We start from the raw sequence: 18,177 nt of genomic DNA on the forward strand, positions 1-18,177 counted from the left end.
CACATCTTACGTAAGGATGACCAGCTAAAGACAATACCCAAAGACCCTCTTGCTTTGCTTCAGGCAACCTACAAATTTAAGAAGCATCATGATCCAAAGTTCAGTGCCCTCGGATACACCGAGAGGAACTCATCTGTGCAATGTGAAGAGCTGCAAAACTCGCACACATTTAGAGACCAAAGACAGGATACAAGGACTTTAACCCCTTTCTGCCATTAGACTATTCCGTCCATGTGGGGTGGGCCTTAATTCCCATGGACGGAATAGTACGTCATATGCGATCGGCAGCGCTCACGGGGGAAGCGCCGCCGATCGCGGCCGGGTGTCAGCTGCTTATCGCAGCTGACATCCGGCACTATGTGCCAGAAGCGGTCACGGACTGCCCCCGGCACATTAACCCCCGGCACACCGCGATCAAAGATGATCGCGATGTGCCGGCGGTACAGGGAAGCATCGCGCAGGGAGGGGGCTCCCTGCGGGCTTCCCTTAGCCCCCCGCAGCAACGCGATATGATCGCGTTGCTGCGAGGGTCTTGCCTCTCTCCCTGCCTGCTCCAGGCCCGGATCCAAGATGGCCGCGGATCCGGGTCCTGCAGGGAGGGAGGTGGCTTCACAGAGCCTGCTCAGAGCAGGCACTGTGAAGCCTGCAGTGCTATAAGTCAGATCAGTGATCAGACAGAGTGCTGTGCAAACTGTCAGATCATTGATCTGTGATGTCCCCCCTGGGACAAAATAAAAAAGTAAAAAAAAAAAAAATATTCCTAAATAGTGAAAAAAAAAAAAAAATATTATTCCCATAAATACATTTCTTCATCTAAATAAAAAAAAAAACAATAAAAGTGCACATATTTAGTATCGCCGCGTCCGTAACGACCCGACCTATAAAACTGGCCCACTAGTTAACCCCTTCAGTAAACACCGTAAGAAAAAAAAAGAGGCAAAAAACAACGCTTTATTATCATACCGCCAAACAAAAAGTGGAATAACACGCGATCAAAAAGACAGACATAAATAACCATGGTACCACTGAAAACGTCATCTTGTCCCGCAAAAAACGAGCCGCCATACAGCATCATCAGCAAAAAAATAAAAAAGCTATAGTCCTGAGAATAAAGCGATGCAAAAATAATTATTTTTTCTGAAAAATAGTTTTTATCGTATAAAAGCGCCAAAACATAAAAAAATGATATAAATGAGTTGTCGCTGTAATCGTACTGACCCGAAGAATAAAACTGCTTTATCAATTTTACCAAACGCGGAACGGTATAAACGCCTCCCCCAAAAGAAATTCATGAATAGCTGGTTTTTGGTCATTCTTCCTCACAAAAATCGGAATAAAAAGCGATCAAAAAATGTCACGTGCCCGAAAATGTTACCAAAAAAAACGTCAACTCGTCCCGCAAAAAAACAAGACCTCACATGACTCTGTGGACCCAAGTATGGAAAAATTATAGCTCTCAAAATGTGGTAACGCAAAAAAATATTTTGTTGCAAATAAAAGCGTCTTTCAGTGTGTGACGGCTGCCAATCATAAAAATCCGCTAAATAACCCACTATAAAAGTAAATCAAACCCCCCTTCATCACCCCCTTAGTTAGGGAAAAATTAAAAAAATGTATTTATTTCCATTTTCCCGCTAGGGTAAGGGCTAGGGCTAGGGTTAGGGTTTGGGCTAGGGTTAGGGCTAGGGCTAGGGTTAGGGCTAGGGTTGGGGCTAAAGTTAGGGTTAGAGCTAGGGTTGGGGCTAGGTTAAGGCTACAGTTAGGGTTGGGGCTAAAGTTAGGGTTAGGGTTTAGATTACATTTACAGTTGGGAATAGGGTTGGGATTAGGGTTAGGGGTGTGTCAGGGTTAGAGGTGTGGTTAGGGTTACCGTTGGAATTAGGGTTAGGGGTGTGTTTGGATTAGGGTTTCAGTTATAATTGGGGGTTTCCACTGTTTTGGCACATCAGGGGCTCTCCAAACACGACATGGCGTCCGATCTCAATTCCAGCCAATTCTGCGTTGAAAAAGTAAAACAGTGCTCCTTCCCTTCCGAGCTCTCCCGTGTGCCCAAACAGGGGTTTACCCCAACATATGGGGTATCAGCGTACTCAGGACAAATAGGACAACAACTTTTGGGGTCCAATTTCTCCTGTTACCCTTGGGAAAATACAAAACTGGGGGCTAAAAAATAATTTTTGTGGGAAAAAGAGTTTTTTATTTTCACGGCTCTGCGTTACAAACTGTAGTGAAACACTTGGGGGTTCAAAGCTCTAAGAACACATCTAGATGAGTTCCTTAGGGTGTCTAGTTTCCAAAATGGTGCCACTTGTGGGGGGTTTCTACTGTTTAGGTACATTAGGGGCTCTGAAAATGAAAACGCAATGTGAAACCTGCAGACCATTCCATCTAAGTCTGCATTCCAAATGGAGCTCCTTCCCTTCCGAGCCCTCCCATGCACCCAAACAGTGGTTTCCCCCCACTTATGGGGTATAAGCGTACTCAGGACAAATTGGACAACAAATTTTGGGGTCCAATTTCTCCTGTTACCCTCAGGAAAATACAAAACTGGGGGCTAAAAAATATTTTTTGTGGGAAAAAATTTGTTTTATTTTTACGGCTCTGCATTATAAACTTCTGTGAAGCCCTTGGTGGGTCAAAGCGCTCACCACACATCTAGATAAGTTCCTTAGGGGGTCTACTTTCCAAAATGGTGTCACTTGTGGGGGGTTTCTACTGTTTAGGCACATCAGTGGCTCTCCAAACGCAACATGGCGTCCCATCTCAATTCCTGTCAATTTTGCATTGAAAAGTCAAATGGCGCTCCTTCGCTTCCGAGCTCTGTCATGCGCCCAAACAATGGTTTACCCCCACATATGGGGTATCGGTGTACTCAGGACAAATTGTACAACAACTTTTGGGGTCCATTTTCTCCTGTTACCCTTGGTAAAATAAAACAAATTGGAGCTGAAGTAAATTTTTTGTGAAAAAAAGTTAAATGTTCATTTTTATTTAAACATTCCAAAAATTCCTGTGAAGCACCAGAAGGGTTAATAAACTTCTTGAATATGGTTTTGAGCACCATGAGGGGTGCAGTTTTTAGAATGGTGTCACACTTGGGTATTTTCTATCATATAGACCCCTCAAAATGACTTCAAATGAGATGCGGTCCCTAAAAAAAAAAAATGGTGTTGTAAAAATGAGAAATTGCTGGTCAACTTTTAACCCTTATAACTCCCTAACAAAAAAAAATTTTGGTTCCAAAATTGTGCTGATGTAAAGTAGACATGTGGGAAATGTTACTTATTAAGTATTGTGTGTGACATATCTCTGTGATTTAATTGCATAAAAATTCAAAGTTGGAAAATTGCGAAATTTTCATAATATTTCCCAAATTTCCGTTTTTTTCACAAATAAACGCAGGTACTATCAAATAATTTTTACCACTATCATGAAGTACAATATGTCACAAGAAAACAATGTCAGAATCACTGGGATCCGTTGAAGCGTTCCAGAGTTATAACCTCATAAAGGGACAGTGGTCAGAATTATAAAAATTGGCCCGGTCCATAACGTGCAAACCACCCTTGGGGGTAAAGGGGTTAAGATTCTCGGGACATTCACATGTTCTTCTTCCAATGTGGTGAACTTAATTCTGTGCGCTATATGTCCTATTGGGGGCCTCTATGTGGGAGAAACAGGACCGAAACTGAGAGCAAGGATGAGGTCTCATCGCCACACAATTACAGATAGAAAAAAAAATTACCGGTGGCCAAACATTTGTGGTCGGGGACACAACATAAACAATATGAAAGTTGTCATATTAACCCCTTCCCGACCCATGACGCCACGTAGGCGTCATGAAAGTCGGTGCCAATCCGACCCATGACGCCTATGTGGCGTCATGGAAAGATCGCGTCCCTGCAGATCGGGAGTGGTAGTTTAGCCCAGGGGGGGCCCCCCCCCCGTGGCTACGATCGCTCTGATTGGCAGTTTCACTTTCAACAGCCAATCAGAGCGATTTGTAATATTTCACCTATTATAACTGGTGAAATATTACAATCCAGCCATGGCCGATGCTGCAATATCACCGGCCATGGCTGGCAACACTAATGTGCCCCCACCCCACCGATCGCCCCCCCCAGCCCTCCGATCTGTCCGGTACACTGCTCCGGCTCCCCTCCGTCCTGTGCTCCGCTCCCCCCGTGCTCTTGTCCGCTCCCCCCGTGCTTCAATCACCCTCCCTGCACTCCGATCCACCCCCCCTGCAGTCCGATCCACCCCCCCTGCAGTCCGATCCACCCCCCCTGCAGTCCGATCCACCCCCCGATGCTCCAATGCACCCCCCCGTGCTCCGTTCCACCCCTCCCGCGCTCCGATCCACCCCCCCCCCCCTTGTGCTCCGATTTCCCCCCCACCCCATCATACTTACCGATCCTGCCGGGGTCCGTCCGTCTTCTCCCTGGGCGCCGTCATCTTCCAAAATGGCGGGCGCATGCGCAGTGCGCCCGCCGAATCTGCCGGCCGGCAGATTCGTTCCAAAGTGCATTTTGATCACTGAGATAGGTTATATCTCAGTGATCAAAATAAAAAAAATAATAAATGACCCCCCCCAACCCCCTCCTTTGTTACCCCCATAGGTAGGGACAATAAAAAAAAAATAAGGAATTTTTTTTTTTCCACTAATGTTAGAATAGGGTTAGGGGTAGGGTTAGGGCTAGGGTTTCGGTATGTGCACACGTATTCTGGTCCTCTGCGGATTTTTCGGCTGCGGATTTCATAAATCCGCAGTGCTAAACCGCTGCGGATTTATGGCGGATTTACCGCGTTTTTTCTGCGCATTTCACTGCGGTTTTACAACTGCGATTTTCTATTTGAGCAGTTGTAAAACCGCTGCGGAATCCGCAGAAAGAAGTGACATGCTGCGGAATGTAAACCGCTGCGTTTCCGTGCAGTTTTTCCGCAGCATGTGTACAGCGATTTTTGTTTCCCATAGCTTTACATTGAACTGTAAACTCATGGGAAACTGCTGCGGATCCGCAGCGTTTTCCGCAGCGTGTGCACATACCTTTAGAATTAGGCAATGTGCACACGGTGCGGATTTGGCTGCGGATCCGCAGCGGATTGGCCGCTGCGGATTCGAAGCAGTGTTCCATCAAGTTAACAGTACCATGTAAACATATGGAAAGCCAAATCCGCTGTGCCCATGGTGCGGAAAATACCGCGCGGAAACGCTGCGTTGTATTTTCCGCAGCATGTCAATTCTTTGTGCGGATTCCGCAGCGTTTTACACCTGTTCCTCAATAGGAATCCGCAGGTGAAATCCGCACAAAAAACACTGGAAATCCGCGAAAATTTTTTTCAAAAATGATGCTGAAAAATCTCACACGAATCCGCAACGTGGGCACATAGCCTTAGGGTTAGGGTTGTGATTAGGGTTATGGCTACAGTTGGGATTAGGGTTAGGGGTGTGTTGGGGTTAGTGTTGGAGGTAGAATTGAGGGGTTACCACTGTTTAGGCACATCAGGGGTCTCCAAACGCAACATGGCGCCACCATTGATTCCAGCCAATCTCGTATTCAAAAAGTCAAATGGTGCTCCCTCACTTCCGAGGCCCGACGTGCAACCAAACAGTGGTTTACCCCCACATATTGGGTACTAGCATACTCAGGACAAACTGCGCAACAATTACTGGGGTCCAATTTCTCCTGTTACCCTTGTGAAAATAAAAAAATGCTTGCTAAAACATCATTTTTGAGGAAAGAAAAATGATTTTTTATTTTCACGGCTCTGCGTTGTAAACGTCTGTGAAGCACTTGGGGGTTCAAAGTGCTCACCACATATCTAGATAAGTTCCTTGGGGGGTCTAATTTCTAAAATGGGGTCACTTGTGTGGGGTTTCTACTGTTTAGGCACACCAGGGGCTCTGCAAATGCAACGTGACGCCCGCAGACCATTCCATCAAAGTCTGCATTTCAAAAGTCACTACTTCAATTCCGAGCCACGGCATGTGCCCAAACAGTAGTTTACCCCCACATATGGGGTATCACCGTACTCAGGAGAAACTGGACAACAAATATTGGGGTCAAATTTCTCCTGTTACCCTTGGGAAAATTAAAAAATTCTGGGCTAAATAATTATTTTTGAGGAAAGAAAACGTATTTATTATTTTCACGGCTCTGCATTATAAACTTCTGTGAAGCACCTGGGGGTTTAAAGTGCTCAATATGCATCTAGATAAGTTCCTTGGGGGGTCTAGTTTCCAAAATGGGGTCACTTGTGGGGGATCGCCAATGTTTAGGCACACAGGGACTCTCCAAACGCGACATGGTGTCCGCTAACAATTGGAGCTAATTTTCCATTCAAAAAGTCAAATGGCGCGCCTTCCCTTCCGAGCCCTGCCGAGTGCCCAAACAGTGGTTTACCCCCACATATGAGGTATCAGCGTACTCAGGGCAAATTGGACAACAACTTTCGTGGTTCAGTTTCTCCTTTTACCATTGGGAAAATAAAAAAATTGTTGCTAAAAGATAATTTTTGTGACTAAAAAGTTAAATGTTAATTTTTTCCTTCCATGTTGCTTCTGCTGCTGTGAAACACCTGAAGGGTTAATAAACTTCTTGAATGTGGTTTTGAGTACCTTGAGGGGTGCAGTTTTTAGAATGGTGTCACTTTTGGGTATTTTCAGCCATATAGACCCCTCAAACTGACTTCAAATGTGAGGTGGTCCCTAAAAAAAATGGTTTTGTAAATTTCGTTGTAAAAATGAGAAATCGCTGGTCAAATTTTAACCCTTATAACTTCCTAGCAAAAAAAATTTTGTTTCCAAAATTGTGCTGATGTAAAGTAGACATGTGGGAAATGTTATTTATTAACTATTTTGTGTCACATAACTCTCTGGTTTAACAGAATAAAAATTCAAAATGTGAAAATTGCGAAATTTTCAAAATTTTCGCCAAATTTCCGTTTTTATCACAAATAAACGCAGAATTTATTGACCTAAATTTACCACTAACATAAAGCCCAATATGTCACGAAAAAACAATCTCAGAACCGCTAGGATCCGTTGAAGCGTTCCTGAGTTATTACCTCATAAAGGGACACTGGTCAGAATTGCAAAAAACGGCAAGGTAAAATAGGCTGGGTCATGAAGGGGTTAAAAGGCAATTTTAAATCACAAAAACTTTGCAGGTTCTGGGAATACAAACTTATTAAAGTCTTGGAGAGAATCTGAGGAATCTGCTCCAAAGACCTTGAGGGCACCAGGCCTCTGATCTTACTTTTGGATATTGTGACTATAAAACTTTCACAGCACCAATCTAATCCAATTAAGGATTCATTCCTGAGCTCAGTTTGTTTATTTCAATCTTCATTTATTATACTATGCTTTTTTTCTGTTTGTTTATCTGTTTGTGCATATATTTGTGTTTCTTCAGAAACTCTCTTAGGGTATGTTCACACGTTCCTGATTTCCATCCTTTTTTTTTTCAGGACTGTTTTTTAAAAAACTGCAGCTCTTGGCAGAAAACGCAGGTCCTTTTTTTGGTCCTTTTTTGGTCCTTTTTTGATGCGTTTTTTGATCCTTTTTTTGATGCAGTTTTCTATGCAGTTAAAATGGCTGAAAATACCCTAACCCTACCCCTACCCCTAACCCTACCCCTAACCCTACCCCTAACCCTAACCCTATTCTAACCTTAGTGGAAAAAAAAAAAAATTCTTAATTTTTTTTTATTGTCCCTACCTATGGGGGTGACAAAGGGGGGGGGTGTCATTTACTATTTTTTTTTATTTTGATCACTGAGATAGGTTATATCTCAGTGATCAAAATGCACTTTGGAACGAATCTGCCGGCCGGCAGATTCGGCGGGCGCACTGCGCATGCGCCCGCCATTTTGCAAGATGGCGGCGCCCAGGGAGAAGACGGCCGGACGGACACCGGGATGCCGGGTAAGTATAAGGGGGGGAGATTAGGGCACGAGGGGGGCATCGGAGCACTGGGGGGGGGCATCGGAGCACGGGGCGGTGGGATTGGAGCACGGGGGGGCGGGATCGGAGCACGGGGGGGGCAGCCACACTCCACCCACGCACTTCCGCCCGCTTCCCCGCACTTCCTGCTGCAGCGGTTCGGCACCACAAACCGCAGTAAAACCCGCAGATATTTTTTTCATCTGCGGGTTTTACTGCGGGTTTGACCTCACAATGGAGGTCAATGGGTGCAGAACCGCTGCGGCTCCGAAAAAAGAAGTGACATGGTACTTCTTTTTTCCCACAGCTATTCAGCGCGGTTTTTTTTTTTTGATTTTCCGCATTGTGGGCACAGCAGTTCCTGTTTTCCATAGGGTACTTTTCTGTGAAAAAAAAAATATCTGCAAAAATGCAAGGTGTGGACAATGTCTAAAAGTGACTCCACTGTCACCTTTTGTGGAGAGCTGCACTGTTCCTTTCTTGCCTGGTATTCACCACCTAGCTTGGTCTTTGGATATTCTAGTGTCGGCTCGGTCTCCGGACTTGTCTCTTAGGCTAGGGTCACACTGCGTTATGGCGGTATGTTTAATGGACTACGTTACACCGTGGCATAACGCGGTGTAACGTAGTCCGTTAACACCGCCATTGTTTGTAATGGCGAACGCATCGCTAGCGCGCGCCCACATTGGGCGTGCGCTAGTGATGTGCTGTCATTTGAGTGATCGGGGATCTGCGCTAGCGGGATCGGCTAACGCGATCCCTTTTGGGACATTGCGTTAGCGCAGTCCGTAGCGCTATGCGCTAAACGGACTGCCCTAACGCAATGTGACCCTAGCCTAACGCATTGGATTTGTCAAGTAAACTGCATAACAATATGACTGTTGCCTGTCTTTTATATCCTCACCCACTGATCTCAGTTGTATGATCATTTCCGTCATTGCATTTCTGTACTCCTGCATATCCTATTCTTTGCAGTCTCATTTTGTACAGTTTTATTAGCAGAAATAACTTGCCTTTTAGACTCTTGTAAGTCATCCCACATGCCTTCAGCGGCATTTATGGATCAGTTGCTCGTCCGACTCTAATAAGCTTATAATAACGTGTCCGATTTTCTTCTCCTATTCCTGATTTATATCTATGGTCTATCTGCAGCAGTCATCTCTGGACACTTCCATAGCTGGTAATTCTCATTATTCAGTTTGGCCACTATTTTGTTCTGTCCTTGAGGTGTAGATAGTAAGTTTCTTACTCGTATGCATTGAGATGAGAACCTTTGGTCACCAAGCTGTGCTGCTCTCTTCTCCAGCATCCTCTGGACAGTCCCTCCACAGCATAAGCCTGCAGTTGGTGTATACACTAATATACCTTGCGTGGCGATCCTGCCCTCTGCGTATATGGATTGGACAGCTCAGTTTTGTCTTTTATTTCCTCCCAGGTTCCTGGTATTGGACACTCAATCACACGTCATAGTCACAACCTTTTCAGATGCGGGTGAACAGATCAGTGCCATCAGCTACAGTCCTGGTAAAGGTTCCCATCCTCTGTCCAGCACATCTGCTTCTTTCTCTATGTATCTCAGTACTTTACCGATTCCATATCTTGCAGACGGCCAGTATTTGGCAGTTGGATCACATGACAACTTTATCTACCTATATGAAGTGGCTGAAGAGGGACGAGAGTACAGACGGGTGGGAAAGTGTTCGGTGAGTGCACCTGCAGTCGTGTAGACCATGCTGTACTAGGTTTATAAATGACCACTACCTTGTTCTCCTCCCCACCCAGGGTCACTCCAGCTACATCACACACCTGGACTGGGCATCCGATAGTTCCAGCTTCATGACAAACAGCGGTGACTACGAAATCCTCTATTGTGAGTAGAATTATCCCGTTCAGCTTGTGCATTAAGATCTTGTTTCCTGCAGACGGGTCGGAGTCAGAGTTCTGCAGAATCCATCAGGGATGTGTGCTTGGATGCAACATGTGTAGGATCCGTGATTAGTTAATGCTCCTCATCTTCAGAAATCTTACTTCATATGATCTGTCTAGATAAATCTTTATGGGATACATATGGGGGTCACATCTGTGGATAAAGTCCAGAGTGATTGTGTCAGGGATACCAGGTGACAAGTGGCTCCTTTATATCCGGGCCACCTGCGATGCTGGCTTCTGCCCAATCCGGACTAGTTATATTGAGACATGACTTCTCCTTCCACCCAGGGGACCCAGAATCTGGGAAGCAGATTGTCAGCGCAGAGAGTGTACGTAACGTGGAGTGGGAGAACGCGTCGTGCACGCTGAGCTTCCATGTGCTGGGTGAGTACCTACACATGGTGCTTGTTACGTCTGCCGCGGCGCGCGACTTCCTGCACATGCCGCTCTACAACAAGTGATTAACCTCCAGATCCAGCAAGTATAAAGCTCATTATATCACATTATTCCACAGCCTCTCATCCAGTAAGACAATCGTGAAAGGCGCCATGTTATAGGCAGACGAATAAGAATAATGATAAAAAAAAATCTGTTCATAACAAATCAGAAAAAAGTAATGGATTGTTGTAGATGTTGCGCTAGTTACGAAACTTAAATAAAACAAGTATGTGAGCGTGCAATAAAGGGTCACTTTTTTTTTCCGGCTCATACAGCATGGTTTTTTCCAATCACAATAACGCAACTAAATTACAATTGTTTTTAATTCTAACCACATTTGTCCTGAAATCCCGATCCCTCCGGCTGTGTGTGTTGCACTGACCGACTGATGTAGACTTTTTTTTTTTTTTTCTCGTTCTTTGTATTTTCTAGGCATCTGGCCAGACGGAGCAGATGGAACCGACATTAATGCCGTGATAAAGTCACATGACAGAAAACTGGTGGCCACCGGGGATGATTTCGGAGGAGTCTGTCTGTACAATTATCCCTGCGTGGTGCCCCGGGTAAGAGCTATGAATGTGACAGAAGTGCCTACATCATATCGGGGGGATTCATGGGAGGTGGGGTAGGGATGATGCAGCCCCTCACCCCTTCCCTGTTTGGTAATAGTTATACTAAATTCGTGCCCCCATAAAGTCCTGCTGTCCTAGACCTGGAGATAATCTGTGGAACAGCTGATGTTCTAGAATTATCACACCTGTGTCTTTGATGAATGAGGGGCTGATCTCGGGGGGCTGCTCACTAATGTCCTGTGCTTCTCTCTCGGGGGGATGCTCACTAATGTCCTGTGCTTCTCTCTCGGGGGGATGCTCACTAATGTCCTGTGCTTCTCTCTCGGGGGGCTGCTCCCTAATGTCCTGTGCTTCTCTCTCGGGGGGATGCTCACTAATGTCCTGTGCTTCTCTCTCGGGGGGCTGCTCACTAATGTCCTGTGCTTCTCTCTCGGGGGGATGCTCACTAATGTCCTGTGCTTCTCTCTCGGGGGGCTGCTCACTAATGTCCTGTGCTTCTCTCCCGGGGGGATGCTCACTAATGTCCTGTGCTTCTCTCTCGGGGGGATGCTCACTAATGTCCTGTGCTTCTCTCTCGGGGGGATGCTCACTAATGTCCTGTGCTTCTCTCTCGGGGGGCTGCTCACGAATGTCCTGTGCTTCTCTCTCGGGGGGATGCTCACTAATGTCCTGTGCTTCTCTCTCGGGGGGATGCTCACTAATGTCCTGTGCTTCTCTCTCGGGGGGATGCTCACTAATGTCCTGTGCTTCTCTCTCGGGGGGATGCTCACTAATGTCCTGTGCTTCTCTCTTGGGGGGCTGCTCACGAATGTCCTGTGCTTCGTTTTTCAGGCCCCGAGTTATAAATACAGCGGTCACAGCAGCCATGTTACCCGCGTCAGCTTTCTGCACAACGACACTGCTCTGATCTCAGTCGGTGGCAAGGATTGCACAGTGTTGCAGTGGTCGATCCTGTGACCACCCTTTGCCCGAAGTCCACAGTTTTCTTGCGCAGCCTCTTTGTCGTCTTCCCGTACAGAACCTATAGGTCTTACCAGCAGAGTCATGTTTTCAGCCTCTTTTACCTGCCCTGGTCCCTCCAGCAGTGCCCCCCACAGGGCATCACCCGGCTCTGCTCTGCACCTGCTTCTGCCACGTCTCGGCCCCGGTTCTCCAGTTGTGGTAATAGTCTTGCCATTTTCCTTACAGAGCTGGACAGCATGTTACTAGAGAAGTGTCTTTGCACCAGGACTTGCGCACTCTTATTTGCACAGCTGCACAGAGCATTTAAGCCCCTGAAGTCTCCTCCTGACAGCAGAAGGTCTGGTACTCACCCCTCATGTAGAGACGTTTGTTCTCAGAGGCTGGCACTTACAATTCACTGCAATAAACTCCGTAAAACATCTGTCACTTCTCTTGAATCCTTCCATGACCTGTTGATCCACTGATGAAGCCACTCCAGAGAATCTACCTCACTGCTCAGACACATCAGGGTCCCATAAATGGTGGCAGCCACATACAAGAACACAGCACAAATTAGGAAGGAATAGAACAGCGCCCCTCGGTGGTCAGAACATGCCTGGCACTGGTTAGTAGGATAGAAATGCTTTCAGGCCAGACTGTAAAGATGGAGACAGTAACTACATGAGAAGAGTGACAGCAGGACAGAACGTGGAGTGACGCTGGACACTTCTCTCGTAGTCAATGACCCGATAGTGATGCTGATCGTTTACTGAACAAACAGGACATGATGGATGCTCCACTGGTGGCTACTGACCGAAAGGTAATGATGGACACTCGCTGGTGGTCCCTGACAGGACATGATGGACACTCGCTGATGGTCCCTGACCTGATGGACACTCGCTGATGGTCCCTGACCTGACATAATGGACCCTCGATGGTGGTCCCTGACAGGACATGATGGACACTCGCTGGTGGTCCCTGACCTGACATAATGGACCCTCGATGGTGGTCACTGACAGGACATGATGGACACTCACTGGTGGTCCCTGACCTGACATAATGGACCCTCGATGGTGGTCACTGACAGGACATGATGGACACTCGCTGGTGGTCCCTGACCTGACATAATGGACCCTCGATGGTGATCCCTGACAGGACATGATGGTCATTTCGCTAATGGTTACTGACAGGACATGATGTAGACTTCGCTGGTGGTCAGTGACCTCAGTCACCCTCTAGTTTTTACGCAGTCGGCTGATTACATGTAATAAATCAGATAGAGATCAGAGGAGATGAGCTGCCAATTAGAGCAAGGGACAGAAGAGGAGGAAGCACATAACAAGCGCCAGGACAATGGGAGGAACTGGACTGCAGGCCCGAAATAGAAATGTCACTGGCAACCTGCCCGCGAGATAACTGGTATCATACAGCAGTCATGTGGCTACAGCCGTTTCATGTAGGATGTACTGACACATAAGGCTCACGTCGAATTCCTGAAATACAGCTAAACTTGTGCGTGTTGTATTATCCAATGATTTTGTAAGAAATGAGAACCCCCCCCAGAAAACAACAAAATACATTTCTGCTCTCACTTTAGATACCAGTCTTAGCCACTCACTTGCCAAATCTGATCGCATACTTTGCACTGACGAGGGGCAATACCCTGAAACGGCGTCTGCAAACTGAAATTCTGATATGACTTTTATCCTAAGTCATATTGGAAGGCTTGTTAGAGGGTCGATATTGACTTGTGGGATCGCTGCTTCCAATAGGTGGTGCTAAAGTTCAAGTCCTATTCCTCTCTGAAAAGACAATTTGCTTATTTAAGGGTTGTTCACACTGAGCAATTTGGACACGTTTGTCTAAGCCAAGTGAAAGTGCGTATACAGAACAGGAGGCGCGGGAATATTTCCTTCATAACTTCCCTCTTTAGTGTCTCCTCCCAAAACTAAATAATAAAAATATATAATTAATAATATTTATTTATATAGCATCATTAATTCCATGGTGTTGTACATGAGAAGGGGTTACATACAAAGTTATAGATATCGTTTATAGTAAACAAATTTACGATGACAGACTGGTACAGAGGGGAGAGGACCCTGTCCTTGCGGAATTACATTCTACGGGATAATGGGGAAGAAACAGAAGGTCGCGGGGTGCAGCAGCTCCGGTGGTGGTGAGGCGGCGGCTCTGGTGATGGTGAGGCGGCAAAATGGTTATTGTAGCCTTTCCTGAAGAGATGGGTTTTCAGGTTCCGTCTGAAGAATCCGAGGGTGGTGGATAATCGGACGTGTTGAGGTGTGGAATTGCAGAGAATGGGGGATATTCTAATAAACCTTGATGGCCTTGTCTTCAATGTTATCGAGACTACATGGTGTGTGACTTCGGGCGTTGACTTGTTGGCCATCTGAGGGGTGCACACGAGGCACCACCTGTGTGGATATTTCTACTAAAATGACCAATTTGCCAGGGATGGAGGCGCTAGACTGCCCTTGGCGTTCACAGTTGGCAGGTTTAGAGGAGGATACGCGCAGGTACAAGCCGTGCTGAACGCACTGTATCTATAGCTATGGGCCTATCATCTTCTGCCATCTCTCATTGTTTGCCTTTGCTGGGTATCTTGGTTACGGGTTTTTCTCTCCCTTGTTCTCTAAGCTCCAATTTCCAGTCTGACTCTCCAGGAAAGATAAGATAGATAAGATTCAGCTGAAACCAGATGAGACTGTCCCGAGAAGGAGGGAGAGCCAGAGACGGTGGACCGGCCACAGGTGACAAGTCTCCTCCTCAGATCTATCGATAAATGCGACCCTGGCCATGGGGCTCTCCTCTTACATAATGTGAAATATCCAAAAGACGTTGCATCAGGCTTGTTCTTCTAGGAGATTTTTCTTTGATCCTTCTTCTTATCAGACATCTGATGTTTCCTATCAGATAAATGTCATCAAAGCTGCTCATTGCATTTCTAATAGAAATATAGCTGATTTCTTCTAGAAACAGCTCCACACCTGTCTCTGGTTCTATCTGGTATTGCAGCTCTAACGTGAACATGGCGCAGTGGCAGTGTGGCCAGGTGTGGTGTATGGAAGACAGCGGCCATGTTTTATTGATATGTACAACAATTTCCATTTATAAAGTTACTCCAACCAATGTGCGAAGATGGCGGCTGAAGATTGCCAGCACATCCTCAATGCTTTTTGGGTCATTAAGTAATTGAAGACCGTGCAGTCTGTATTTTGGAACCAGATCGAGCAAGTACAACCCGATATCTGCCCGGCGTGGTCTCACATTATAGTACAAGATCCCTAAAAACTCACCTTGAATGAATTGATCTTAAGCGATTCCCACAGTGATATTAGGATTCCTCGACCTCTTTCCAACTTCCAGAGAATAAAGTCATGAATGGCGGTGAAGGACGGAGCATTGTTGCCATCAAGAACAACTGCACAGTATTAAACGTCTAATTACTGTGATGAGCGCGTGTACTCGTTGCTCGGGTTTTCCCCGAGTATTTATGACTGCTCCGAGATTTAGTTTTCATCGGGGCAGCTTGATGATTTGCGGCTACTAGCCAGGCTGAATACATGTGGGGATTCCCTAGCAACCAGGCAACCCCCACATGTACTCAGCCTGGCTAGTAACTGTAAATCATTCAGCTTCGGGGATAAAATCTAAATCTCCGAACAGTCGTAAATACTCGGAGACCACCCGAGCGTGCTCAGGAAAATCCGAGTAACGAGTACACTCGCTCATCGTTCCAATTCCTGCCCCAATTTCTGTCACTGAATGACGATATCAGAAGATTGATGCTCGTTTTACCTGCAGCAATCATAGTATCACAGCAGGCGGCAGCACGTATCTGTTTACATTAAGGTATTTGCTGCTAACAATCAATTATTCTTAAAGGGAACTGCTCAGGACTAGTGATGAGCGAGTATACTCGTTGCTCTGGTTTTCCCGAGCACGCTCTGGTGACCTCCGAGTATTTGTTAGTGTTCGGAGATTAAGTTTTCATTGCGGCAGCTGAATGATTTACAGCTGATAGACAGCCTGAATACATGTGGGGATTCCCTAGCAACCAGGCAACCCCCACATGTACTCAGCCTGGGTAGTAGCTGTAAATAATTCAGCTGAGGCAATGAAAACTTAATCTCCGAACACTAACAAATACTCGGTCACCCGAGCGTGCTGGGGAAAACCAGAGCAACGAGTATATTCGCTCATCACTACTCAGGACCCCCACACTACCCCTTAATGATGTACAGCACTAACCCGGCTTAACAATTGTATCTGTACAACACTTCTTAGGCTAGGTTGACATCGCGTTAGTGCCTTCAGTTTAATGGATCCGTTACTAAGTGGCACTAATGCAATTTAACGGATCTGTTAATGCAACTATTGCCAACCATTATCGTAACGCATTCTAACGCATGTCAAAATCGGCATGCATTAGCGATGATATGTTACTTTGTGACGCACCCTCGAATGCAGTCTACCGTGTTTTCGGGTACGTTAGGTCTAAGGCACAGTGAACGGACACGTTCGCTGTGCACAGACCTCTAGTACTAACGCATGCCAAGCGTTAGCGAAATTGTAGAAAAAAAGTGAATTTTGGCATCAGCGTTAGCGCATCCGTTTAACGGATCCGTTAAACGGAGGGCACTAACGCAATGTGAACCTAGCCTTATGTGCACAATAAATAGCGTTTATTGCCGTCCTTGGCAAATGCAAATAGTTCCGAACTAGTCTAGGCTTGGATGCTATAATATCCCCCGGTCAGGTCTGCAGTGCCCCGATGACTGTACAGTGGTCTGTGTCACTGTCACCAAAAATTAGAAAAAAAAGAGAAGGGAATAATCCCACCATACTGATTATTAATAACAATCACAGTACTTACACTAACATCACCCCCATACAATGACTGTACACTGGATGGTACTAGTATATACAGTACAGGTAACTCCAGATCTTCACAGGGGACGGTTCCAATTGAAGCTCTTTATTTTCTCTTTTTCACCCGGCGCAGACCGCTGTGACTTCTTCCTGCCAGAACTTGTCTGCAAAACAACACAAAAATTCTACAGCTGATCACATTTAAAGCGCCCTCCCCACATCTTTCCCCAATTCTACAGTTACAATACCTTCCTTTCGTCCCACATTATCCCAAAAATAAAATACCATACAGTAGTGATGTTCTCCTATGTGTCCCCCATACAGTAGTAAAACTTGTGCCCCCTTCCTGCACAAATACAATAGAACTGCTCCCACCATGGCACCCAAATAGTAGCATTGTCCACCTATCATGCTCACATAGAGGTGTAACATCCCTCTTTGTGGCCCCAATATAGTGATATTCCCCTAGGTAGCCCCATACATTAACAATGTTCCTCATGTGGCCCCCATATATACGGTAATGTCCTCCATATGTTTCCTCCATATAGTAAGAATGTTCCTCTATGTGGCCCCCATAATGTACCAATTTTCTCAATTCTGCCACCATATTGAAATTGTGTCCCACAACTCTGACTCTATAAATTAATTATTCCCCCAATGTGACCCACATATTGCAATAATGTCCTACATTATTGCCCTCCTATAGTAATAATGCCCCTCTATATGATCCCCATATTGTAATAATGTGCCACAATTCTTGCCCCCAGAGCGTCAAAATGTCCCCCAATTCTGGACCCCCATATTGTAATGTACCCCTACTCTGGCCACATAAGTTTTGCCCATCCCTCATGAATCCCCAATATTGTAACAATCTTAGCCCCCATTGTGCCCCTGCTGTCTTCCCCCACATTTAGGTGCTATTTAAAAAAAAAAAAAAAAAAACAAAACATGCCACCCCAACACTGTACCTGCTCCCATGACGAGAAGCTGTGTCGTCTTCTGTAAAGTTCTCTGTGCCACACTTAGGCTATATCCGCAGGCCTATCAGAGACCCACAGCTGCAAACCACTCTCGCGTCAAGCCGTGGAAGGAGTATTAATAATAATAATAATAATTTTTATTTATATAGCGCCAACATATTCCGCAGCGCTTTACAAATTATAGAGGGGACTTGTACAGACAATAGACATTACAGCATAACAAAAATACAGTTCAAAACAGATACCAGGAGGAATGAGGGCCCTGCTCGCAAGCTACAATCTATGAGGAAAAGGGGAGACACGAGAATTGACAACACTCTGGCGTTACGTCATAGGCACCACCTGACGCCATTACGCCGGAGTGCTCCTACAGATATAGAATAACTATGGGGCAGGGAACCAGCGGATGTCTGCTCCGAAAAGGTGTTCAACTGGAGGCGTGTCCAAAAACACGCACCTAAGGCTACGTTCACATATGC

At 45.9% G+C, this 18,177-nt stretch overlaps 1 protein-coding gene across 2 annotated transcripts in view; it reads left to right on the top strand.

Moving 5' to 3' along the window:
• Positions 1-12,267, top strand: part of EML2 (EMAP like 2) — a 36,816-nt gene extending 24,549 nt beyond the window's left edge. For both annotated transcript variants that reach the window (XM_069746156.1, XM_069746157.1), the window contains 6 exons: positions 9,380-9,468; positions 9,550-9,647; positions 9,727-9,814; positions 10,162-10,257; positions 10,744-10,874; positions 11,715-12,267. In XM_069746156.1, coding sequence (XP_069602257.1) covers positions 9,380-9,468; positions 9,550-9,647; positions 9,727-9,814; positions 10,162-10,257; positions 10,744-10,874; positions 11,715-11,840 — 628 coding nt within the window. In that variant the 3' untranslated portion in view covers positions 11,841-12,267. The remainder of the gene's footprint in view (positions 1-9,379; positions 9,469-9,549; positions 9,648-9,726; positions 9,815-10,161; positions 10,258-10,743; positions 10,875-11,714) is intronic.
• Positions 12,268-18,177: the final 5,910 nt, after the last annotated feature.

This window comes from Ranitomeya imitator, chromosome 2, assembly GCF_032444005.1.
Source record: "Ranitomeya imitator isolate aRanImi1 chromosome 2, aRanImi1.pri, whole genome shotgun sequence".
Lineage (NCBI taxonomy): Eukaryota > Metazoa > Chordata > Amphibia > Anura > Dendrobatidae > Ranitomeya > Ranitomeya imitator.